Below are 27519 nucleotides of genomic sequence, written 5' to 3' on the forward strand. Positions count from 1 at the left end.
CAAAAGCCAGTATCTGGGACGGTTTTATAGAGGGTAGTTCTCCATCTCCAATATCAGTCGTACCAAAATTAATGGCACGAATGGTTGTCGTCTCGGCGCACTCAGTGATGAGGTGTACTGGTGTTTCCCCATCTTCCCCACAGAATCTGCATTCGCCGTTTCTTCTTAGTTTCAATCTACTGAGGTGTTCATTGAGGAGACAGTGTCCTGTTAAAAACCCCGTGACAATCCGAAGATTGTTCTTACTCAGACCCAGGAAGATCTGTGATTTTTCTTGATCATAAGCCCTCAGAAACTTCTTCGAGTGTCTTAGACCATTGCAAGATTTCCATTCCAGGTTGCGGTTCTTCCAAGTTCTTGAGTTCCGCCTTGAGTTGGTTACCACTTGGAAAGCAGAACGGTTCTGGTCCAGTTAGTGGAGTGTTCGCTCTTTTCCTAGCTAGATTATTTGCTTTTTCATTGCCTTCTATCCCTTGGTGAGCAGGCACCCAGTGTAGGAGGACTTTGTTTTCTTTGCCTAATTTATTCAGCTTCTCTATGCATTCTTTACCAATTTCGAATTGATTGATACTGAGTTGATCGCCTTTAACGCCGCTTGACTATCAGATAAGATGGCTATTTCTTGTTTCCGATAGTTCCTATCTAAGATAAGTTGTACTCATCTCTCGATAGCGTAGATTTTTGTAGTTGATTGCCTGTAGGATACTATAGAGGAAGATCCCAGAGCTCCCAGACGTCACTTATTTTCTGATGGACAAAATATATACGAGTGAGTAGTGGTGGGGTGTGCTATGATCATATGACTAGTTGCTACCTTGGCCAGACGGCCCTTTTTCAGGTAGCAATTAATCAAGGTACATAGAAATACTGCTCACTTCACTTAAATTCTGATAGCTGATTTTAACATATATTTCACACAATATCGTTAAAATCAGGATTCATTACTCCCAGACACATGCGGTCGGCCGTTTTACCTTACAGACGCTTCAAAGCTATTAAAAAAATTATTAAGGTCACTTATTTTCTGATGCTTGATTTTTATATATGTTATTCAAACAACTATTTTAAAACGTTTTGCAAACGGACAGACCGATCCAAGGGGCCAAACATTCACCAGACCCAATTTTCATGTCGCTGAGAGTAGGGGCACGGGCATTATCCGTGCGCATAAGTGCGAGTGAGACAGACATGAGTGTCATTGCTTCTCTCCTTCTATTTGAAAATCACGTAAATAATCAAAGATTAACTTTGAGAAAAGTGCTCATCTGACCGCAATAATTATACAATTGTACCTTACAAACTGTTTTATTAATTTAAATTTTTTTAAGTAAGTTAATTTTAAATTTTTAAAGTAAATATCAAAAGGTTTACAAAGTATTAATAATTTAATTAAATAACAGCAACCTTTTCAAATAATTATTTATTTGTAACGAACCTTAAAAAACTATCAAAAATCGACAAATATTTTTTTACATAAGTTTGTAAGATTGATTTGTAAATATTCGACTGGCTTCTAATCTTCATTGTCATCGTCGTTGAAGTCAGGTAATTCATCATCGATCCTATCTTGATATTGAATATCTAAATCATCATCTTGTTCATCAGTATTTTCCTCGGGCGTTTTCGCTGTAAAAAAGTAAAAACAAACCAACCAATTAAGATTTGGAAAACTAAAGAGACATCAAAATTATGAGAAGCTAAAATAAATTACCTAATTCTTCCTCCAAGGACTGACTGACAAAATCCGGCAATTGATCTCCATCAAACCAATGAAAATGATATTTATCATCTTCTAATGTCCAGCCAAAATTTTCGGGATTGAAAATATTAATCATTTTTGCACTAGCATTGTTCCAAACACTAGCAATATAGTTAGCTCGTCGAAACTGTTGCCGAAGTTCGCTTTTACAAGGTGGTAAGTTAGTAGCATCGAAGTTTTTCATATTTTTTTGCATAAATTTTTCATTAACATCACATACCATATATGTATTAATAAACAGCTGAAGTCTGGCAGCATTTACATCCATTACTCCTGGTACGTTATAAACATCACATATAAATCTTTGTACTATATTGAATACACGTTCTTCTTCGTCTACATCATCGATCAAATTCAACGTGCCAAAGGTGAGAAATGCTTGTTGGTATTCTTTATTTTTTTTAAGAATACTAAACGGCCTTTGTTTTCCCTTTTTGAAAAATGCGGGATTATAATCGCATCCAGTAATAGCATGGAATCCTGGTAGACTTCGACATAACGACGGTCCTAACTGTTTGTAGATACTGCTAATATCAACATATCGCTGATTGTTACCAGTGCCGGTTAATATCCACACGTGTGAATCATCATTTTTTAAATGATGCATATTTCCTAGCATTATCGCTGCAATATCCGTATCTGAACATCGTATCACAAAATTAGCTCGAGCATCAGTGTTGCAAACATGATAAACAATCTTTGTATCAGCTTCCTCATGCTGGGGACACGATAAATCTTCATTGATTTCAGACATAACTTTATTATTACTCACGGTGAAAGAGTGACATTGTCGAAAATTAATGTAAACTTGATTATTACCAATGAATGGAATCATCTCCTCACTAGTCCAGTGCAATATGAAGAAATCAACGAGAGCCTGTTTGAAGTGGATATTTTTTAACTCTTTCGTGAAATTTGATGGACGAACTTGATCTGGCCCAGTAATGTTGAATTCCAGTAGTGATGATTCATATCGGCGAGATCTTTCATAATCTTTAATGGAAGGGGAAAAATACTGATCAAATATGACATCATATCTCGTGGCTTTCAACTGTGTCACCATTTGTAGTAATTTTTTTGCGATATTTCCAAAAGTTTTAGGCACATTATTCATAGTATAGAGCAGAAAGAAACCATCAATTATCAAAATATCAATGTGAGAAGGTAGGTTGTGTTGTACGCCTTTTTCCAATGATTTCATCAGAACCGACTTTTGGGTTTTACAGATGCCACCGTCGAAATGACACATGGATAATGGCACTGGCGTTATGGGGTATGATAAAATTTTGGCTATATCGACTTTGTGATCAATCGATATTCCAAGCATCCGCCCAAACAGATCTCTTTGAGTACGTACTTCTAGCACTTTACCACCTACCTTAGTTGTTGTTGTTTTCTTAGCATAATCTAAAGAAAAGTTTTCCAGTGGCACTTTTTTTATGCTCTTTTCGAACCTATATTCATCGTTTTTACATTCTGCGATGAATGTTTGACGTCTTATGTCTCCATTCTTCTCAACATTGAGAAGAAATTTTTCTACGACCTCTGAGGCTGCTTTTCCAGATGAAATATTAAGCAAAAGATCTTGTGGTACTTCAGGACTAAACGGATTGATGAATCGATCGAATTCGTCGATAAATTTTTGTAATTGTTTGGTATCATTCTTCATATTATGATTAGACACCTCGGCTGTAACATCTTGTATTTGTTGTAAGTCTAGATCTTTATAAACAGAACTAATTATTGTTGATCGTATATCATGACTGCGAGCCCATCGTTGGCGTGCTGATATGGAATTGGTGAATTGGATTATTCCTGAAAAATATAAATTTACGGTTTTTGTATATTCAATTTTTTTTGACATATTCATTTATTTTCATATATTCTGACATTTTTGTTTATTTTTTTTTAATTTTATTAACTTTTTTGACATGTATATTCATTAATCTTTATATATATATTTTTTCAATTTTCCTTTTAATTTTTATTAATCATTAATGTTCATTACCTGTGAGTCTCCTGGCTGCATCTGCATTAATGGTTTGTTCCAGGACTAAGTCAATCGGTTGCTTAGAAAAAGGCTTACTAGTTCTTTGAATGCAAAAAAAACCATTTTTGAACTGTTCATACAAGTCAGGATGAGTTTCGGCAACTTTTAACAAATTATTACTGTATTTAACTGTCCAACGAGCATAATTCTGTTGATTGCATATGAAAAATAAGTTAGTAATTTTTGGCAGTACAAACTTAAATAATTCAAAATCTCCACAACGTATGCTTCTTGACAAGGTTAAATAATGATGAACAAGATTTATATAGATTAAATAAAACTGTGGAGTTTTACCAAACTCGCCATTGAGGGTTTTTTGCTTATAAATATCATAATTCTGTAATAATGCATTAAGCTCGTCATCCTCAATTGTAAGTGAAGATATTGAAGACGTTCTTAGTCGTGTGATTTCTTGGATAATTTGATCACTGATAGTAATATTATTACTCTCCAAAAACGATTTAAAATGTAAAATTTCCAAACCTACAGCCATCAAAGGGTGAAGCCTTTTACACCTATTGAAATGTTTTCCCTCCAGAAATCCATTTACAGAGCCGGATGCTAATAAATTACTCTGTACCATGACGTTTGTTAAGCCACAATGCATAATAAATTTTCCTATAGTTTTGAAGTAAGCCATCATTATATGGAATGGCCCCAAATGTATGAATAAATTATCAAGATCTGGTTTGTGGCTAGCTTGAATTTGTAAGGCTATTTTTGCAATCGCAAGATCATAAGTAACTTGGATGGATGACTGCTTCACTTCTTCACAAATTTGTTGACTCTGTTTCATAGTCTCCAAAACTACTGATTTGTTAGTAGGCGATTGATTTATTGGAGTTAGATATGAAACTATTTGTTGTGGGCTATTATTGTCAACTAGAAAAGAATTAAATCCAACCCACATTGGAACATTCGGTAACTGGAGAGCATGGCTAAACATCCACAGCGTATCGATCGTTTTGTACAGTGGTAAATTTATAGGTTCTGTATCTTCACAAGCTGACGCTTCTAGATCTGTTATCTTCATTTTTTTAACCAATGGTTCTTCACTAATTTCCATAGAAATAGCATCAAAAGTTCTCCGTCTCCTTTTTTGCGAGTTGATAGATACTTCGGTATGAGCATCGGTGATATTTATTAATTGCGGTTCATCTGGGGTGTTCATATCAATATTCTGGTAAATAATACCAACTGTATCGTGCAATGTATCTTTACCAGTCTTTGTCTCCACGAAACGATCAAAATTATCGAAAGCAAGACCGGTGCAGAGATCTGGTGATTTTTTAATTGTTTCAGGACATACACTTGATTTTTCAACTGATGTATATGTTGCTTCTGTTTCGAGCTCTTCCACTCCAGGATAACTGATACAATGCCCATATCTATGTATTATATCAATAATTTTGCGGCTACTTGTTAGACTTTTTAAAGCCATTCCGAGCATAATATGCTTTGATGTTTTTATTTTTCCATTGTAAATGCTATAGACGACATCTTCACAATATGACTTGACTTGACGGATACACTTTTGATTATTTTTACGTCTTCGATTATTACCGGCTATCAAAGTAGAATAAAAGTCCAGTAGATCTTGTGGCACAGATATTTCTCCGTCCTGCAAATGTTGTATTGTTAAGTTATGAGGTAACTTTTTTTTTTCAGCTTGTAAAACAGATTTTCTCAATAATAGAGCAGCTTTAAGTAAAATATCTTCATCTTTTAGACTTTCGAGTGTTTGCTCATCAATAGCCACTACATTTTTCGGCGCGACTAATTTTTTATTCTGAATAATAAAAATTTTTATCTCTTTACCATATTTTTTCTTAATTTTTGATTCCAAAATGTGTGCTTTAAAATCCCCTCTAATTCCGACATCATTATTTTCATCACTTTCATCTAATAATCCGATATAACATCGACAAATATAACTCAGGAAGTAACACCGTCCTTTTTGAATTATATTTTCTTCAATAAAAGAACATATTTCATGAAAAGCTGCTCGGTGTTGTTCACGAAGACTATGCCAATGAGTTGTAGTAGTTTTTTTGTTTGATGAAGTTTCATAAGAAAAATTTAATTGACAGATATTGTGATAGTGTATTTTAGAATGTGGATAATTTACAATTTTTTCCAAGAATTCTGTATGATTTTCATATTGATTTTTAGCTTTAGATAGAAATACATTTTTATCTGACGTAATTAGAGGCAATCGTTTAGACTTGTGCTTTTTAGTTTTTTGATCACAATATATACAAGTAAGATTATTTGGAGAATTATTTACATCGATATCAACTGCAGTATTACTGTCAGAAAGTGAATCAATATTTTCAGGATGATCAATATATTCTTCTAATCTTGGAAAATCCGGTTCGACCAACTCAGGTAAGACAGATGGGCTAGGTATTGTAGTAGTGTCAGGTATAACAGCTGCTGCTGGATTAAAATGTTGAGACGTAGATGCTTCTGGCTGAATACATTGTGTATCTAATTCAACTGTCGTTGAGATATCAGTGGATAAATTTTCTGCAATGCTTAATAACTTTTCTGTTGAATTAGCTTTCTCGGTTGCCGTATTTTTTGGTAAATAGTACTTTTTATTTAACCCTGTAAACGATTTGTAACAGTTTCTGTGATAACCACTTTCAAATAGTTCACCCGGCAAAACAACGTCTTTAAATTTTAGGTTATGTTCCTTTCTATGCTGTAAAATCACTCGACACTTTTTTAATGTCTCTTCCGTAAATAATATTAAATTTTCATCACAATTATTGCAAAATACACAATTTAACAAATTAGCCATTATATTTTTTCAAACACTGCAAATATTTGTATTTTTTTATACGAATTGCTACTTAAATCACAACACAGCTGACGCACTCAACAGACGCGATACATTAACTAGTGGGTAAGAGTAAACCGAATAGAAGGAGAGAAGCAATGACACTCATGTCTGTCTCACTCGCACTTATGCGCACGGATAATGCCCGTGCCCCTACTCTCAGCGACATGAAAATTGGGTCTGGTGAATGTTTGGCCCCTTGGATCGGTCTGTCCGTTTGCAAAACGTTTTAAAATAGTTGTTTGAATAACATATATAAAAATCAAGCATCAGAAAATAAGTGACCTTAATTAATTTTTTTAATAGCTTTGAAGCGTCTGTAAGGTAAAACCGCCGACCGCATGTGTCTGGGAGTAATGAATCCTGATTTTTAACGATATTGTGTGAAATATATGTTAAAATCAGCTATCAGAATTTAAGTGAAGTGAGCAGTATTTCTATGTACCTTGATTAATTGCTACCTGAAAAAGGGCCGTCTGGCCAAGGTAGCAACTAGTCATATGATCATAGCACACCCCACCACTACTCACTCGTATATATTTTGTCCATCAGAAAATAAGTGACGTCTGGGAGCTCTGGGATCTTGGACTACTAGGGTAAGTGCCCATTGGTTCGGAGTAATTAGCTCTCGGCCCAAACACTCCGATCCCTGTTCCCGTATTGATTTTGGAAGCATCAGTATACCCAGTTATGGTATGGTCTTTTAACTGCTGGGCAAGCGTTTCGCTATTCCAATCCTTCTTATTGCTCAATACTACATTGACATGTTTGTCAAAGTTGTACGTTCTTGGCATATCGTCCACTGGGAGTTGCAGGAGTGGTATTTCCTTTTTGAGGGTGTTCCAAGCCCCTGATCTGACAATTCTCCCAGTACTAATTCCGTTAGTGACCATTCTAATCATTGTCGCATATCTACCAATGAGAATGTGCAGTGGTGTTAGATCTAGAATGACCTCCATTGCTGTTGTTGGACAGGTTCTCATGGCTCCTGTGATGCAAACACATGCTAGTCTCTGGACTTTGCATAGGTTTAGCCTTGCCGTCCGTTGCTCTAGTTTTGTGTACCAGGCAACTGCTCCATAAGTAATCATGGGTCTTACTATCATGGTATACATCCAGCGCAAAATGTTAGGGGAGCAGCCCCATCTATTTCCGGCCAGTCTTCTGCATATCATGAGAGCCTTTATGGCTTTGCTGGTAGTGTTCTTAATATGCCTGTTCCACAGGAGTTTACTGTCCAGGGTTATTCCCAGGTATTTAACTTCCTGTGTTGGCAGTATTTCCTTGCTTGGTTAGTAATGTTAGTATCATAGGTTAGTATAGGATAAAAAAAAATTAAAAAAATGTCAATATTATCGACTTTTCGGGTGGATGTTCAAATAACTCCTCCACTTGTAAAATTTTACTACAATCTTTATCTAATTATTGAATTTTACCTATTTTTCAACATATTCTAAATGGCAGTAAATTTAGAAGCTTTTTTGGTTTGTATTTTTTTTTCTACGTCAGTTAACAAAGAAAAAAATAAATAATAATTACTGACGTCCATTAGAACTGCACATTAAAATCTTGAAAAAGGCAATGCGTAACTGTCACCCTTTTGACGTTATACTTTTTGCTTATTTAACATGTTTATGCTAATTGAGTTTGAGATATACTGTGAATTTAGTTCTCTCCAAGTAAGCAAATAACATTGTACGTCGGATAGGGTTTTCAGCGACAAATATAATAAAAATGTTTCCAATTTTATCTTTCACATATTTCAGTTGCTCTATAAAATCATTCAGACCATTAAAATATGTATTGAATTGTGTAAAATAATCCAGTACACCTGTTACTTATAATCGTTTTAAAATATCTTTCATATTTTTTGCGAGATAGCAGTTTAAAAACATATCTCCGATATCAGACATATTTAAACGATTGCTTGTTTCCTCTGTATCAATCTATTCCTTAGAGCTTTGACATTGACGCTTCCCTTCAAAAATAGTCCAGCTCAGATCCATTTAAGATTATTACGAGATTCAATCAAAAAATTCAAAAGCGAGAAACGCAATCAATTTTATGAGAATCAGACGAGCCATGGACGAGCATTACGGATCGGTATACAGGGTGTTTCAAAAAACATGTGCCATCTCTCGTGGGGAGATTCCTCGCGTATCTCAAAAATAAAATTATTTTTTATTTCAGCATATAGGTCCGATTCTGCTTTGTTTCGGAGCTACAGGGAGTTATTTTCATTTATTAGCCGACCATACCAATAGGTATGGTAGGCTATTAGGATCGGCAAAATTTTTTTTTTAATTTCACTAAAAATGAGTTACTTGGGTCATAAATGACCTAAATACAAAATATTTTCATGGTGTCTGTCTGTCTGTCCGTCTGTAACACGATAACTCAAAAACCGCTGAACCGATTTTAACCAAATTTGGCACAAAAATACTGTGGCACCCGAGAATCTGGCCATTAGTTTTTGGTGGGGGTGGGGGGTAGTAAGGAGGTATGGGAGGGGGTTAAAAATTTTAAAAAATCGTAACTCCAAAATTACAGTAGCTAGCGAAACGCGGTTTTCAAATTAAGATTAGAAATAATATTTGCAACAAAATTTGTAATAACATCAAAATCAGTCAAAGTCGCAGTTTTCGAGATATTAACATATTTTAGTATGGGCGGCTATACGTGCCTCCCGGCGCCATTTTTTTTTCGATTGATTATAATTTTCCTCAAAGTACTTTTAGCGATTTGAATGAAATTTTGAGGACAAAAGTTACTATAAGTGTGACATATTCTACAGATTCACCAGAGACGTGCATGGGATATCACAGAAATATTTTTCTTTGTGTAAGCAATTTAATGCCGATTAAAAGTTGTCTCTTGATATTTTTTAATAGTTATTTACAGTACAAGTGTGTTTATGAACATGATTACAACGAGTGTGAACGATTAGAACGACGAGGTCGTAGACCGAGTCGTTCTAATCACACGAGTGTTGTAATCATGTTTAAACGCACGTGTCATGTACAACGTTTAATCTACAACCGAAAAATAAGCAAATGCTGTTTTAATTTTCGTTTATTAGTCGCCCACCATGCCCTAGACACTCAATGGTAATTTTATAGAACTCCAAATTTAGTTTCTTCCGCATCGCCAGACGGCGCAAAAGACATTAAACTACAGGTTTCTAATTTATATATGAAGATGACATGACAGTCCCTATGTTGACAATTGTCTGTGGTCTAGTTTTTGTCTAATTGACATTTGATTGACATCATGCTGACATTTTGACAAAATGTTGGTGATCCGTCAAGTTATTTTTAAATCATTATTTTGATCATTATTTAAATAATCATTAATTCAGATAATCCTGATTTATCGGAAAGTTCGGTGATTACAGTGATTTGTGTTTATAGTTTGTGTTTTTATTAGTTTGTGCATTCTGATATTTAGAGTCGATCATCATTTTCGTGTTAGATACTAAACTTATTTATTAAAGTCATTCTGACATTTTAGAAAGTATAAATTTATGAACCTAATAAAAAAAAATAGTTTAATCATAAATAAGTAAGTACATAGTTGGTAATATATAGTATTTTTTGTAACAGTTAATTAGTAGTCTATATTTTTGCTATATAATTTATTTGTTAAATCAAAAAATAGGCGCTATGTGCTCTATTGTTGGTGTTTAAAATGTATGTATATATTTTAATTTTGTTTTAATTAAGTTACACTTCTAATGATCTAATAAAACATAAAATGGGCAACAAAAAAGTCTATATTTATTATTTTATATTTTACAAGGAGTAATTTTGAGCTTGAATAACGTTACCGTTTTAGTTAGCGTTAATAAGTTACGGAACGCTAAAATTATGTTATGCCAAAACTCTCCATTAGTTTCTTCCGGATCACCAGGTGGCTCTAAATGACGGACCCATTTGTTTTATATCAGTGTCCAATCTATCACTAGTACATGAAATTAGTCTATGTCGCCCACCTTTAACTATGACATTTGTCACATTTTTTTCTGAAAAGTCAGTTTGCCCTGTCGAAGTAAACGCGAGCACTTCTTGCCCAGAAAAATCATTTTAAAAATTACGATGAGCAATTCCGAAAGTCTCCCTTCAGATGTACAAGTTGCCGCAGTACGTGCCACGGAATCATTATTGCCGGAAAAGTTAATATATTTAGATGTTCGTAGTTGTTTTTCATTATTATAGAAACTAGTTGTGTTATAGATTCATAACACCACTAGTTGTGTTATGAATCTCATAACGTAACTGAAATACTAAAAAAAAATAGTGATGTAAAAACGTTATAACTAAACGGTTGTAGATAAAAGTTTTATCATAAACTGTAACTTTAAAACTATACATTTCCGTTCCCATGTTTATTGAAACTTTTTCATATTTTTTGATTAAGAATCAATGGGTATACTTATTAGCACTTTGGTCCAGTTAATTAATAAATTTTAAAGATCGCTATTAGACTTGGATCTTGGATTAATGCACATTAATAAAATTGCGTTTATCACATCAAGGAATTGACAAAATATCAATAGACAATTTTTAAGCGACATTAAACGATCTAAGTAATTCTGATATCAAGAGAAAAAAAGTCAGTGGCTGCATGTTTTTTTTAGAAAAGTATTCCAGTGATAACCCATATGCAAGTCCCTGGTAAATCTGTCGAAACTTTTTAGCATTAAAACATGTTGCTTAAGGTGCGTCCACATTGCTCGCGAGCAGGCCGAACAAACACGCGAAACACGAAAAACATGGCAAATAGTCGGAGCAAGCAACATGCTCGCAGCGCTTCACGTTTTTGCGATCACATAAAATCCCTGTTTCGACTGTTCGGCTCGGCTCTGTCGCGCTACATCAAAGAGACGCTTCGGAGCCATGCGAGCATACTTTACGGCGCGAAGCGCTCGAGCTGTTTGTGTTGTTTGTTTAGTTTTTAGTTTGGTTTCATTCATAAGATTCGATATTTACTGCAGTATGATGATACTAACATGATTTGTATTATTTTTTTTTTGTTCAGAATTAAAAATGCAATAATGATCGAACTAGCAGTCGCTATTAAAAATACTTCGGTACCATCCAAGTCCGAACAGCACGAACGCAACTACATTACAATGTGGACGCCGTTACTTGCGAACCGAAAGATCATGAGAAAAGCGACAAACAGGAAGCAAAAGCAACACAAGCACAATCAGAAGCAAGAGCGCGAGCAGGATAACGAGCAATGTGGACGCACCTTTACAGTATCTTTTACACTCAAAATTTCATTCAAATCGCTAAAAGCACTTGGAAGAAAAATATAATAAATAGCAAAAAAATAAGACTTTAATCCCCTGTAGCTAACAAACAAAGCAAAATCAGATCTATGTTGATATAAAAAATAAGTCTTATATTTTTTGAAACACACTGTACAATAAATGTCCGGGCATATTCGCCATTGTTAAAATGAAAGTCTATTTGTGGCGGTGGAGAAAAATGGAACCGATAATCTTGTATCATGTGGCATGTAGCCGACCAATTTACAGTCGTGGCAGCACTTATAATGCCACAGAACAATTTTATCTAGAAACCATCAAAACCATAAATTCTATTGAATTAATTTTTTACCTTGGTTCTACCATTTACCCACTTACTGTATTTCAGAGAAGGAATGTGCGCTAGTCGAAACGTATGGCAATTAAATGTCGCATTTACTAGGAAGTACATTTTTACCGCGTATTGTTCGATAGGTACGATTCTTCTACACTACAGTATAAAACTATACTATGGCGATATGTGCACCATTTTACTGACTTTTAGAGATACGTGAAAATTTCTTCAAGACTTATTCATACAATTTTTAGACGTTTATTAAATTTTCATTAACCTAAAGTGCTAGTAAACGATAGTTACTAATAATCAATAGGTGATTAATCTTAGGTATGCTATATTCTCTTCGAGCCCCATTTACATTCCGAGTTTCGGCCCCCTAGCTCACATAGGGCCTGAGTATCAAATATAAAAGGGCCCCCTCATATAATCGGGCCCGGCCTCCGATTATATGAGCCCGGGCCCGATTATATGAGGGGGCTTATTATATTACAAAGACCCATTAAATCGAACGATTTTTGCGCCACTGATAATGGGGTTTCATGGTACATGAAACGTCCACAAGAGCCCCATCTTTTGATGGGACTCTTCGAGCCCTATCTACTTTCCAAGTTTTAGCCCTCTAGCGCACATAGGGCCAGAGTTACAACGCTTCAAGATCAAAAAGTTAACGTTACCACTTTTCCTCTCGCGTCTCATGTGTCACGGCCATCTCACGGCCTTCAATTTTTACTCCCATCGCGCGTAAAGAAGTTTCACTTCAAAAACAAAGCTGCGAACGTATATGTTAGATAAAATAGTAGACAAGGTCAAAAAAAGTTTAATAAATGCCTTACAACCATATAACCATTGTTCACTTTTATAAACATTTTCTTTAAAATGAGGAATACACGATTTTAATTTAGTGTTAATATTCAAAATATGGTTTGGAGGCACTTCTTCAATAGTTTTTTTAATTTTTCTGAATACGACATTGCAAAAAGATGATTGCAAAATTATTTGTATTTCACAACCGCATTCAGAATCGGTCATCGCGACGCGCGACGGTATTTTCTTACCTTAAGTTGCGAACGAGATGTGTTTTTACGGTTGCATCGTCCACTGGCTAAAACAGCGGACGGGAAACGTAATCGCGGCCGGAAAGTTCGCTGACCTCGGCTCGTGTTCGGCGGCTTTCGAGACGTAGTGGTGACAGTCTCATCATCGCGCTGTCGATATATTTTTATTTTTAGCGTTTATGTCTTAGCGCTATCTAATAAAGCTCGACCAATACCAATACACATATTAAATAATTGAAATTGAATTTCAATTATTTTGATGGCTTTAGTTTCCACATTTTTAGTGATTCTTGTTTTTTTAAATGATGACTGCTTTGCATGTATTATTTTAAAATTGATTGACTCACGTCAGATTTTTGAGTCAGCTGTTGTATCCATCGGCTCTGATCGTAGGTATTATAGATACGTTTACGATATAGGTATGTAATTTATTTACTGACATTATTTTAAAATCTATACAGGGTGATCCAGGTTTCCGAATAATCTCTATATTAGGCCTTTGGTTTGTGATTTTCATTTCAAAATTTTCACTAACGAATCGATCGACGCGACGATCTGAAAATGTTTGCCAAAAATTTACAAATAATTACAGTTAACGGTTGGAACATTTGGTGTTAAACAGCAAAATAAAACACTAATTCACCACAATACACCAAAACAATTTACTTTTGCACTGGACGCGCGTTTCGCAAACCATGTTAGGTTAGCATCATCAACAGATGATTGAAACAGTTTTAATCATCTGCTCATGATGCTATCATGGCTAGATTATTAAAACAGTTTTAATCATCTGCTCAGTGCAAAAGTAAAGTGTTTTGGTATATTGTGGTGAATTGGTGTTTTATCAGAAAATTTGCAAAGGAAATTTCAATAATGAGAGATGAACTAAAAAAAGAAGTTGTGGGAAGACAGCGTCTTGATACATTTTATCATGTATTGCTTCCTGAGATTGTTACCATGTAAAGTATAAGATAATTTCCTTGATAGATATAGACTCCAGTAAATGGAAGTAAGCAGTTGAAATTAGTAGGCCCTTGTGTAGAGGGAAATAAGTTTCTGAAATTGGCTCGAGTACTTTTTGTTTCATTCGGTTTAAAATTGTTTACGAAGTCAATTTAAAAGAAATTTAATCAGAAATGCTAGTAAATATGGCCCATGATTACACATAATTGACTTGTAATAAGTCATTTATATCTTGAACATAATCGTATCTAACTAAGGTACCTACATGTATTTATTAATTATATTTTTTCGTATATTTACGAAAAATGGGTCTTTATTTATTAAATAGGGTTATTTATAAAAAATGCTTTTGGTTCTTCTCACGAACAAAATTTCTAACGTTTTTAAAACTGAAAAGTAAAATATAAATTATTACGCCTAGGCAAATTTCCTATGTTATGCCGGGTCCAGACCAAGCAGACAAAACAAAGACAAGACAGAAATATTCATGTTTTACGACAAAATTGCGACAAATCCAATATATTTCTGCGACATTTTTGTCTCATTTTTGTTTTGTTTCAAAATTTGTAGACTTTTCAAAGTCCCGTCTCGAGTCGGTAAAGATCAAAGTGTCTATGTTTTGTTTGTTTTGTTCGTATATTTTACGACAAGTTGTCGACGCAGTGTGGATGGCGTGTGCTGCCAACAGTAGCTGCCAGACCAGTGAAATCACACATGGTTAATAAAACTCAATCGCAACAAGTAAACTTTTGACTTTGTTGTACTTTTGTTTAATCATCTAATTTTATTAAATTTAATCATCTAATTTTGACACAAGGGGTCGCGCTTAACTTTTTCAATTTTAATTCAATATTCATTGTTTTCAAACTATATTATTAGACTTTGTTGTATTTTGTGAATGTATAAATGTTTTCTTAGTATAAAGTTGCATTATAGTAATTTAAATTATATTACATACATATTTAAGATTCAAATATTATGACATATATGTCAGTTGCCGTCTAAAATGTCAAATTGATAACAAAAAGTTAGTTATTGTCAAAAGTAATTAAAATCATGTTAAAATATTAAAATTTACAAGTTATAATTAGATATTTTATATTATTTCAACAACAAACACATAATAGTACAGCATAATGTTGATATGCAGGTCCAAAACAAAAAGTGCCGTTATATTTTTCAGTTTTCGTTGTCAGCCGCGGAAGTTTCAGTGATTTTAGTGTTTTAGTACAAACACGAGAGGCGCTTTATTATTTACTTTCATTTCTTAACATGACAGATGAAGTTCTAAAGGGGGATGTTTTGTGCATTTGACAATGATAAAATCATAGGTTGACAACTTGAAGTTTGTTGAGATTTGACTGGTTTTGCATTGTTACCTTTATTATATATAAAATATATATAACCTATTTATAAAAACCTATACAGAGTGCTATAAATTCGAGGTACGAGCATTGGTATCTCGGTAACCGTAATAGATACGAACATGGTTAAATTGAGGCAAAGTTACGCTTTGGGATGTTCACCAAGATACCATCAAAAAGTTTTAAAAATTTCAAGGATTGCTGAGTTTTTTTTGGAAAAAACGGATCTTCTTAAAAATCAATTTTATTTTGTCCTGTCGTTACTTTTTAGAAAATCCAAAAAAATAATTACACATTCTCATAGCCACTTTATTAGGGCTATCTGATAGTATTTTTAGATTTTCAAAATAGGTGATAATTTGTGAGATACAGAGGCCAACTTATTTTTTTTAAATACGGACCTGCAATTTTTATTTCAGGTTTTGAAACAATTCGGTCTCCTGAGTACAATGATATGCCACACTTAATTTTTTTTTTGTTTCGGAAATTTCGACACAATTTCGACACAAACTAATTTCAAGTCCGGCTCTGTTTTTTTTTAATATTTAATATATTCATCGTTACAATATTGATAAACTTTCAAACTTAACGTGGGTTGTATACGGAAAATCAAATGCAATTAAATAATAAAAAATAATATAAATATAATGTAATATAAACAATCAAATCATTTCCCCGGAAGATGGATTGGAAATGATAGAGCAGTATAATAGCCAGCGAGGTTCCTGGACCTGTCGCATTACTTGACGTTATTTGTAAAAGTGAAATGAACACATCTCAGCTCTTATAATAAAAGAGTACAAAATGCATTCGGTAGTATAAGAACAAGATCTATTCAAAAGCTATAAATAAAATTGAACGAAAAATAAATATGTGCAATAAGGAGGGTGGTAACCCTTTCGAACATGTAGACTATGTAGAGCATTAGAAACTAGTTTGTAGAAGTTAATTTATTTGTAATAACTAATTAATATTATGCAAATTATTAGATCGTACACCAAATTCACAATCACAATAAGAAAAGTTAAAAATAATATCTTTAAGTAAATTGCTGATCTGGATATTATTTATTTGAATCTCTCAATTGGCTCAATTTTCTTTATTCAATGTTAATTAGCGCTGATCAATATTGTCGCAGACACAATATAATCAGATTAAATAATTTAAAAAACACAGTCGGACTTGAAATTATTTTAAAAAATAATTAAATAGTTTTGTTGCTGTTAAGGTACCCAAAACAAAAAAAGTATAAAGTGTGGCATATCATTGTACTCAGGAGACCGAGTTCTTTAAAAATCTGAAATAAAAAATGCAGGTCCGTATTTAAAAAAATTAAGTTGACCTCTCGGTTGGCCTCTGTATCTCACAACTTATCAGCTAATTTGAAAATCTAAAAATACTATCAGATAGCCCTAATAAAGTGGCTTTGAGAATGTGCAATTAGTTTTTTGATTTTCTAAAAAGTAACGACAGAAAAAAATAAAATTAATTTTCAAAAAAATCCTTTTTTCCAAAAAACTCAGCAATCCTTGAAATTTTTAAAACTTTTTTGATGGCATCTTGGTGAACAGCCCAAGGCGCAACTTTGTCCCAATTTAACCATCTTCGTATCTATTACGGTTTCCCAGATACCAATGCTCGTACCTCGAATTTGTAGCACCCTGTATGCGACATAGCTGTAAAATTAATAGGGGGGCCAATATTTGGACAGTTCAAAATTGGCATGGGATTTCCTATGTTACCAACGACGATGCCACCACCCGGTATATAAATAAATATGTGTTACAAATCCTTTTTATAAGCGTGCGTTTAAATGGACACCGTAGCAAAAAAAAAGAATTTGCGCATATTGACGTAAATTCTCATTATTTTACAGTTACGATCATCAAATGGAGAGAAGAAAAAGCAAAAGGCATCTTAAGATGCAAAATTGTACGTCCACGCAATCAAGTTCGACGCAGTTCTAGTCCATTTTTTTAGAGGAAAACATTTTAGAATTTATAACCAATAGCAATTTATAAGATTATTCTTAATTAATTCTGCAACGTTTTAGATACGGTTAATAAATAAAGTTATTTTTTAATGATTATTTTTTTAAAAATTTCAGTTATAAGAAATTATTTTTAATTTTAGATTAGATTTTTCAAGACAAATCTAAAATTAAAAAATACATAATAATTATTGGATTTTGTAGAAGTAATTATCATTTTTTTAATGAAGAATCTTCATTGAGAAAACTGGCCTTTTGTATCTTCATTGAAGATATAAAAGGCCAGTTTTTTCTTTGTATTCCATAAATCATAGTACAATAATTAGTAGTGGGTACTATCGAATGAATACTATCGAAACATTCGATAGTTGCAATTCATTCGAATAATTCGATAGCTAGTAAGAAAACATTCGTTGAAAACTATTCGAATAAAAATTATCGAATAGATGCGTCATCTGCCTTGAAATATTGTATTCTAGTAATTCGGCAGCAAAAACCATTCATTTATAAAATTCATTCATTTATGAAATTCATTTATTCGTCAGGATCGATTATAATAAAATATTAACTGGATTTTAGTTGTCGCCCGGCGACGTAGGTTTCTTTCCGAGAAACCCGACAGCGGTCGGTGGCAATGCTATGAAAGAAGCAGGCATCTTTGCTTTTTACGGAGTCATATAAAGATAAGGACACATTATTTTTTTTATTGAGGTGCTAGTAATTACAGGCGCTGTTGCCATATATTGGTATTAGTTGATATTAGCAAAGAATATTATTGTTTGGCCTTTGGTTTGGCTTTAGTTAGTTAGGGATAGTATGTCTATATATTTTGCATTTTTTTTTATTAATATTCTGTTGTTACACTGCAATAATATTTGTTATTTTGGATGTAGGAAAATAATTTTTAATGTTTTTAAGCAAAGACTGGTTTAATAAAAATAATAATAACAGTAATAATTTGTTATACCTATTACAAACAAAATTTAAAATAATTTAATATAATTTTTTTTACGTAGTAGCAAAATATAAACAACAAATTAGATGTCAAAATTATTTATATTAGATCCTATTTAAAAATAATATATTCTTTAAGTTTTTTGGCAACGTTGGTTTATTGAATACTAATAATTACAGAACTAATTTGTTATATTAAAAACAAACTTTAAAATCATGAAATATAAACATTTATTAATTTTCTAAGCATGCAGTGTAATGGAAGGAAAATATAAATGAGAGGCTGATAGCAAAAGTGGGTTAAAATTTTACTCTCGGCAAAAACGGTTTGCGTTTTTCAGAGGGCAAAAGCGGTTTAAGTAGCAATGAGAGCAAAAATGAGAGAAAGAAACTTTACCGTAAAAATGGGTTATAATTATATGCCACTTTTACTCTAAGATTAAAAATATTCCTTTTTGTCCGAAGAAAAAATCGTTAATTTACTATTACAAAAAATCTGTTTGCGTATTTGCCAGTCAGTTTATTCATGTTCCTCTAGTTTTCTATACAAAAATAACATTTGCACCATATGCAACAAGTAGTGTAAAAATCAACTTTTTATAAGCTTTTATTTAACTTGCTTTGTATGTATGTTTGTTCGGAGCAAATCTTGTAAGCTAAATTAGAACCACTTCCTTTGATTGTAGGAAATTATACATTTTTTACAAGGCATGACCAGAATTTTTGACAGCTGTTAAAATGGCGGCCAAAATGGCGCCATTTTTGAGGTTTTTGATTTTTTAAAATTCTATTATAAAAAAAATTATTATAATATAGGTATATTGTGGGTATATACATATGAAAAAAAAATATGTGGGCGGCTATCTTGAAAAATGACAGTTTAATGACATGTCAAAATTTCGAAGTGAACCGATTTTGATATAAAATCGACATAATATATATATATATATATATATATATATATATATATATATATATATGTCAATATATAAAGTATACCGATTTTGATAAAATCGACATATATATATATATATATATATATATATATATATATATATATATATATATATATATATATATATTGTTATAATCCCGTCCTCATTTTAATCAAATTTGTAATATTAGTTTAGGAATGTCCCATCTCTAATAAAAACCTTCATACCTTTGAGGTCATAAACGACCCTACAATATAATTCTAATTGATAACTTTAACTATTACTGTTGGGAATTTTGATCATAAATTTATATAGCTTTCGCAGACGTCTGTCTATCTGAACAATGTAAGTTTAGGGCAGTGTCGTCCACTGCTCTGAATATTAGATTAAGGATATAAAAATTGTACTGTACGCCTCTGGCATTTCTGTAGCTTAGATATTATTTAAGGAACTGCAAGACAGGCCCTCACATCTCTTTTGCAGAAACCTTCTTTTGCTCAACACTCTTTTGCTTTTGCTCTTCAACTCTCTTTTTACTCTTCAACACGTTATTATTTTTCACAGTTTCCCTCAGGGTAACTATTGTAATTAGTTTATCATAATTAAAGTTAAGTTATATTAAAAAACAACAGTGTACATTAATTCCACACCCGAAAAGACCCTCAACAAGTTGGCCCTTCTGAAGAGGACCACAACAATATATATAGGATGGCCATGGGCTAAAATGAAAGAAGAAAAAAATTCAGCTGTCAGAATTGACAGCTGTCCAAAACAATTTCAAAGTTGTCCGATTTTGATAAAAATCGATATATTGGATGCCCCCTACCCCATAGTCGGTTTTCGTTTTATTTGTCTCACATTTGAACTGTCAAATTTGACAGCTGTCGTTTTTTAAGTTCTCCTTTGTTAATGAAAATCGATATACATATTATTAGGATGCCCATAGAAAGTTATTTAAGAAAAACCAGCATAACTAAAAAAGTAAAAATAAATTTTAAGAAAAAGAACTTTTTTTAAAAACAAGCTTTTATTTAAATACACAAAAAGAAAAAAAAAACTTTTTCTTTAAAATTTTTATTATGAACTTTATAACGTCATTACATAATTTTAATATTATATTAAATCTTGTCGCGAGATTTGAGTGTACAGTTGCACTCATAAAAATCTGGTACGACAACTTTACTTTAAGTATATACAATATACATGACAATCTAAAACCTGTGTCTACCCTGTCTCATTTTGAAAGTTTGTCTTATGATACACCACTAGAAAAGGAATTACAAGATAAAGTTGTCGTACAACTGTACACTCAAATCTCGCTACAAGCTTTTATATAATATAAAATTATGTAATGACGTTATAAAGTTCATAATAAAAATTTTAAAGATTTTTTTTTCTTTTAGTGTATTTAAATTGCTAAGGGCATAAAATCAGTTCTATGAATTGATTTTTACAACGTTTAGCTGGGGGGGTAAGGGTGGGGGGGGCGTTGTGACTCCGTCCCATAAAAAGTATAAAAATATATTCTTCCGTATTACACGTGCGGACACAATCAATGCAAATACGTATGTGGTCCCAGTCCGCATTTTCTTTTCGAAAAATCGCATAAAAAGAGGGAGTAATTTAATTTTTCTATGAAATATATTTTTCTTCAAATGGCATCGGCGGCGGCGGTCCGTGTGTGATATCAAAGCGCGTGCCGAAGTCAAAAGGTGCCGACCAGATATAAACTAAACAAGTTATATTCGGAAGTGCACATCTAGACAATGGAAATAATTTTTGTATAATTATATTCTTCACTTTTGAAAATTTCCGAACCGTTAGGCTTTTATATTTTTCTATAACTAAAATACTGTGTTTTGTAATATCAAACTCATTATCTTATAGGTATAAAAATGTGTGTGAAACACAAAAAAATTATATAAACAGCAGTACAGCAGTGTGAAGCAAAAAAATATAAATAATTACTATATCAATAGGTATATACCGTATGATAAAAAAAAGCATCCAGTTGGCTTGGAAATAAACATCAATGACATTCCCCATATAATTTTACATATAAAATGACAGCGAACTTCATTTCATAGTCATCGCTGACGCCGTTCTTTTTCGGTCATATTGTATCTTTTTAAAAGATTTAAATCTTTTTAAAATAACTTAAGTCGTTAAAAAGATTTAAGTATTTTAAGTCATCTTTCGAAATAAATGAAATGACTTAAGTCATTTGATTTATCGACTTAAAATCAAATGACTTAAGTCACTAAAATGATTTAAGTCAAAAAAAGACTTAAGTTTTCTGTGAGCTTGCAGCTCTGCTAGAGATGCTTTGCCATACTGAACAACACCATAGACAAGAAAGATAAACAACACACTAAAATAGGTGCAAAAACACGAAGTAAAATTTAGTATGAAGTGCAGTTTTACACGGAGCAGAGCATTCGCTCAAACCGTCCGCGCTGATCGTCCCTGTTGTGCCGTTTCACATGGAGCGGGCCGTCCGGCTTCCGCGCGGACCGTCCGTTTATTGAAGAGGTACTATGAGCTTGTATGAGTATTTTGACATGGGCGCGGATGGTCCGCCCGTATGATTTCGTCCAACAGCCATCCGTCGATCCCTTGGTTCGACGGATCATCCGCCTATGTGAAAGTATTCATACATTCAATACTCATGGTACTTGTTCAACCAATGGGCGATCTACAGGTGAAAGTACTCCGTCAATTCTTAAAATACACACAATGGTCCACGATGGTCCGCACGTCCGCTCCATGTGAAACAGCACTCAATACTCAATAGTATTATAAAAACGTCCCTTCGATGGTACATAAATACGGCAGCGCGCAGAGGTAAAAAGAACCATTTTCTTATCGTCTATCGAATCTACGTATTATTTTCTTAGCGCAAAAACGGGTTAATATTTTATAGCTTTTTTGCCCTGAATATTTTGTCGAACCATTTTTGCGCTGATTAATATTCGATTCACTTTTGCCCAAAGTTGTGATGTATATGCTATTTTTGATCTTAGAGAAAATTTAAACCCACTTTTGCTTTGAACAAAATTTTATCCCACTCTTACTTTCGACCTCTCAAATAAAAAATTAGAAATCAAAATTATTTATATTAGGTACTTTATATTACTATTTAAAAATAATATTTACTTTTACTGGCATTTACTTTAAAAAATAAATGAAATATTTCTTCGTAAAAAACTACATGTAAGAGAATTAACATAAACAAAATACAAACATCGTTAACTTTTTTTTTTAATTGGCACGTGTAAAACTTTCAATTTAATTTTTTCATCCCATAGTTTGAGTTCGATAACCATTTACTTAACCACATTACTTAAATATTATTATTAAGTTCAACTAATTCATATTATTAAAACATCTAAAATACAAATATGTATTTTAAAATTAATTCTAAGTTCATCTCATCTCTCTTAAAAATTGCTACTTCTCAAAATTTCCCATTAAAAAATAGACCATATGCCATATAAAATTAAATAATTGAAAGATCGGACTACGGAAAACCACACAAATTTTCGGAAAAATTTTGATCACCTGCATATGCACACAATCGTCAATAAATAAAATTAAAAAATAACTACTATTTTAGTATTTTAACTATTTTAATAAACGCAAAAATAGCACAGTATTTATACGGCGAAGTTATAAAAATTTGGAAGAACTAATAATGCACTGACGCATATAAAAATCAAACGAATGCTAAATTTCATTTATCAAAACTTTTGATTCAAAAGCGATAGTCGTGGCTCAACGATAACCATTTAGTTGCACGGCGAGGTTGTCACATATGCTTTAGTATACAAATGAATGAATGATTTTATTCGAATAAAACCATTCGATAGTTGAAATCATTCATTCATTAAACATTCGATAGTCTAATTCATTCGATAGTTCCCATCGCTAAGTACAATATCTGTAGATATCTATCTTGACAAAGTGACTGAAATGAGTGAAATGTTAATGTTATATACCGAGTGGCGTCTCAAAAGTGGTCACCCCTATAACTTTTTTATTTTTTCAGATAAAAAATGAGATTTGGTGTGTTAGTATATGACATAAATTGGGATTGATTTACATATTCAGTTGTTTTGGTCACTTCCTGTTTCATCGGGTACGACTACAACTTTTGATTTTTAAATGACACCCTCCATATTTTTTTACTTTATTCGATAGAAAATGATACTCTGAATAGAATGACATATCATATATCTATCAATACATATCTATCAACTTTTGACGTTTTCGCATATGGTTTATTTGAAACTGTAACATGCGGTTCATAACGACAATTTGAGTCGAAATACCAAGTGTGTGGTGCCAAACTATTCGTAAAAAATGCTTTTTCCAAATATGCTAATGAGCCACCCTTGCTCCATTTGAAAAAATTGAGATATAATAAAAAAATACGATTTCGGTATCTTTTAACCGGTCAGGACAAGACACGAAAAACATTAGACGATCAAATATATTTTTCCAAGGCTCCTTGATTAAAAATTAGTGTTTTTAACACATCCATGACACTCTAGATTGAAATTTAAAATACGATTTTTTTTAAGTGAAAATCTCAAAAGTTGACATGATATGTCGTTCTTTTCAGAGTGTAATTTTCTATCGAATAAAGTTCTATCGAATAAAATCAAAAGTTGTAGTCATTTGCAGTGAAACAGGAAGTGTCCAAAAACAATTGAATACGCCAATCAATCCTAATTTATGTCTAAAAAAACAAATCTCGTTTTTTTATCAGGAAAATTAAAAAAGTTATAAAGGTGAGCCACTTTTGAGACGCACCCGGTATTTTCTTTCAGCCTGTCTAATAAAAATCGATCTCAATATTTTTAAATTCATTCACTACAACCCTGTCAATGTTGTCGTGTGTTCCACTAGATCAGTTACAACATTGATGACTTCTCGTCAAACTTGTTTAATTACTTAACCTGATAAATTTCAAGAAATCTGAAGTAAGACAGGATGCCTTTAATATTATGTCTTTTTGTATGTGTCTTGAAATAGTTCGCTAATTCCTGGAACTCTTAATTTTTATTCATTGGAACTGCATAATACCAATAAGATACAGGGTGTCAATTTGAAAAGCAGCAATCTGGACTGGATAAAAAATGTTATCAGAATGACCTCAATTTTTGGAGACGGAACCAAAATAAAAATGAAAGTTATCCCGCCTAGAATGTAGAATGTTTAGGAGGGTAGTTAATCACCGCGACCTTATAGATCTATTGTGTGTTTCCCTTTCTTGAGTTATAACGAGTTATAACTCATCATACAGTCTCAGGGCTTTAAGAAAAGCTAGTATCTGAGACGGCTCCACAGAGGCCAGCTCTCCATCCTCGACATCAGACGTACCAAGGTTCATGGCACGAATGGTCGTCGTCTCGGCGCACTCAGTGATAAGGTGTTCTGGTGTTTTCCCATTTTCCCCACAAAATCTGCATTCGCCGTTGTTTCTCAGTTTCAGCCTACTGAGGTGTTCGTTGAGGAGATAGTGTCCTGTTAGAAACCCCGTGACAATCCGAAGATTGTTTTTACTTAAATCAAGGAAAACCTTTGATTTTTCTCGGTCATAAGTTCTAAGGAACTTTTTCGAGTGTCTTAGACCGTTGGAGGACACCCATTCCAAGTTACGGATCGAGTCTTCCAGATTCTTCAGTTCCGCTTTCAGTTGGTTCCCGTTTAGAAAACAGAACGGTTCTGGTCCAGTTAGTGGAGTGTTCGCTCCTTTTCTAGTAGATCATTTGCTTTTTCATTGCCTTCTATCCCTTGGTGAGCAGGCACCCAGAGTAGGAGGACTTTATTTTCTTTGCCTAATTTGTTGAGCTTCTCTAGGCATTCTTTGACCAACTTCGAATTGATGGTTACTGAGTTGATCGCGTTAAGTGCTGCTTGACTATCGGATAGGATGGCAATTTCCTGTTTTCGATAGTTCCTATCCAAGATAAATTGTACGCATCTTTCGATAGCGCAAATTTCTGCCTGAAGGATACTGGGGTAGGTGCCCATTGGTTCGGAGTATTCAGTTTTCGGCCCAAATACTCCTATCCCTGTCCCTGCTTTGGTTTTGGAAGCATCAGTATACCACGTGATGGTATGGTCTTTTATATGCTGAGTAAGCGTTTCTTTCTTCCAATCCTTTTTATTACTCAATACTACAGTGAGGTGTTTCTCAAAGTTGTAAATTCTTGGTATGTCATCCACTGGGAGTTGGAGAAGTGGAATTTTCTTTTTGAGGGTGTTCCAAGCCCCTGACCTGAAAATTCTCCCAGTACTGTTTCCGTCAATGACCATTCTAATCATTGTCGCATTGGCATAACTACCGACGACAATATGCAGTGGTGTTAGGTCTAGAATGACCTCCATTGCTGCTGTTGGACATGTTCTCATGGCACCTGTGATGCAGATACATGCCAGTCTCTGTACTTTGCACAGGGTTTGCCTTGCTGTACGTTGCTCTAGTTTTGTATACCAAGCAACTGCTCCATAAGTAATCATGGGTCTTACTATCATGGTATACATCCAGCGCAAAATGTTAGGGGCGCAGCCCCACCTATTTCCCGCCAGTCTTCTGCATATCATGAGAGCCTTTGTGGCTTTGCTGGTAATGTTCTTAATATGCCTGTTCCAGAGAAGTTTACTATCCAGGGTTATTCCCAGATATTTCACTTCCTGTGATGGCAGTATTTCCTTTCCATCTAGATGGATTCTTTTCAAGTTTTTCAAACTTCGCTTTCTGGTGAATGGCACTACTGCGGTTTTATCTGAGTTAATACTCAGCCCGACAGTCCTGCACCATCTCTCAGCGATGCGGAATCCTCTTTGGATAATATCACACAGGGTGCCTTCATGTTTCCCCCGTGCAATGATGACTATGTCATCTGCGTACCCTATGCAGTGTATTCCAGCTAGAGTTAATTCTTCCAGTAGTTCATCCACTACCAAGCTCCACAGTAGGGGGGAGGTCACTCCACCTTGTGGAGTTCCTTGCGCTGTTTTAACAACCACAGTTTTGGTACCCATCTCAGCCTCTGCTGTTCGTGTTGAGAGCATTTCCCAAAACCAGCGAATTATCGTACTGTTCACCCCTCTTGTTTCAAGAGATCGCTTGACCACCTTGTGAGGTATATTGTTAAACGCCCCTGCAATGTTCAAGAAGGCACAAAGTGCTGTTTCTTTGCTATCCAGACTTGCCTGTATTAGCTCAGTTAACTGGTACAGAGCAGTTTCTGTGGATCTGCCCGCTCTATATGCATGCTACTAGATTCTACATTCTACATTCTATCCCGGCTAATTTTCTAATATCATGGTCCCATCTCAGGTTTGGTCTTCGTCTACACTCTATTCTTTTACGATCTTGCTTGGTTATTTCCAGCATATTTCGTTCCATTGAGCGTTATGCGACCTACGGTTTCCTTATAACGTCCGTTTTAAGTTTTAAGTGTCCAAGTTTTGCACGCATAGGACGTGACAGGTTTTTTAGTACCCATTGGTTGAATGATTTCTTCTTTAGATAAAATGGCATTCTAGATTTGAATATGATTGAGTTTCTTCCATAAGTACTCCATGCTAACTTAATTCTTCGGTTAATAATTTGTATATCTGTGTATACAGGGTGGTCCGAACTGTATTCCGGAAACTTCGGCAGCATATTCTGCAGATAAAAATAAGTAAAAAAGTTCGTATAAATGTATGTCCGAAAATACTTAGTTTCGGAGATACAGGGTGTAGAAGTTTCATTTTTATTTCGATTTTTTCCAAATCATTTCTGAAGTAACGCCAATATTTGGATGAAAATTGGTAGTTTTTTTGACAGGAGAAATAATACATATTTTTAATTGGTTTGAATTGGCATTAATTCATTACGCGATACCCTAAAATATACCGTATAATCGAAAAAAAAATGGTGTCAAGTTTGCTTGAAAATGGCGACTTATGATATTCATCATATAAATTTACATATGA

The 27519-nt window shown here is 33.6% G+C and overlaps 1 protein-coding gene across 1 annotated transcript; it reads right to left on the reverse strand.

The window, feature by feature from the left end:
* Positions 1-1044: 1044 nt before the first annotated feature.
* LOC115880727 lies at positions 1045-7228 on the reverse strand. The gene is made up of 3 exons (XM_030898006.1): positions 3768-7228; positions 1712-3574; positions 1045-1626 (listed from the first exon to the last, which is right to left on the reverse strand). Exons 1-3 carry the CDS (start codon positions 6613-6615, stop codon positions 1514-1516), a joined length of 4824 nt encoding a protein of 1607 aa, XP_030753866.1. The 5' UTR covers positions 6616-7228; the 3' UTR covers positions 1045-1513.
* Positions 7229-27519: the final 20291 nt, after the last annotated feature.

Source organism: Sitophilus oryzae, unplaced genomic scaffold, assembly GCF_002938485.1.
Source record: "Sitophilus oryzae breed Bouriz unplaced genomic scaffold, Soryzae_2.0 scaffold_1652_pilon_pilon, whole genome shotgun sequence".
Taxonomy (NCBI): domain Eukaryota; kingdom Metazoa; phylum Arthropoda; class Insecta; order Coleoptera; family Curculionidae; genus Sitophilus; species Sitophilus oryzae.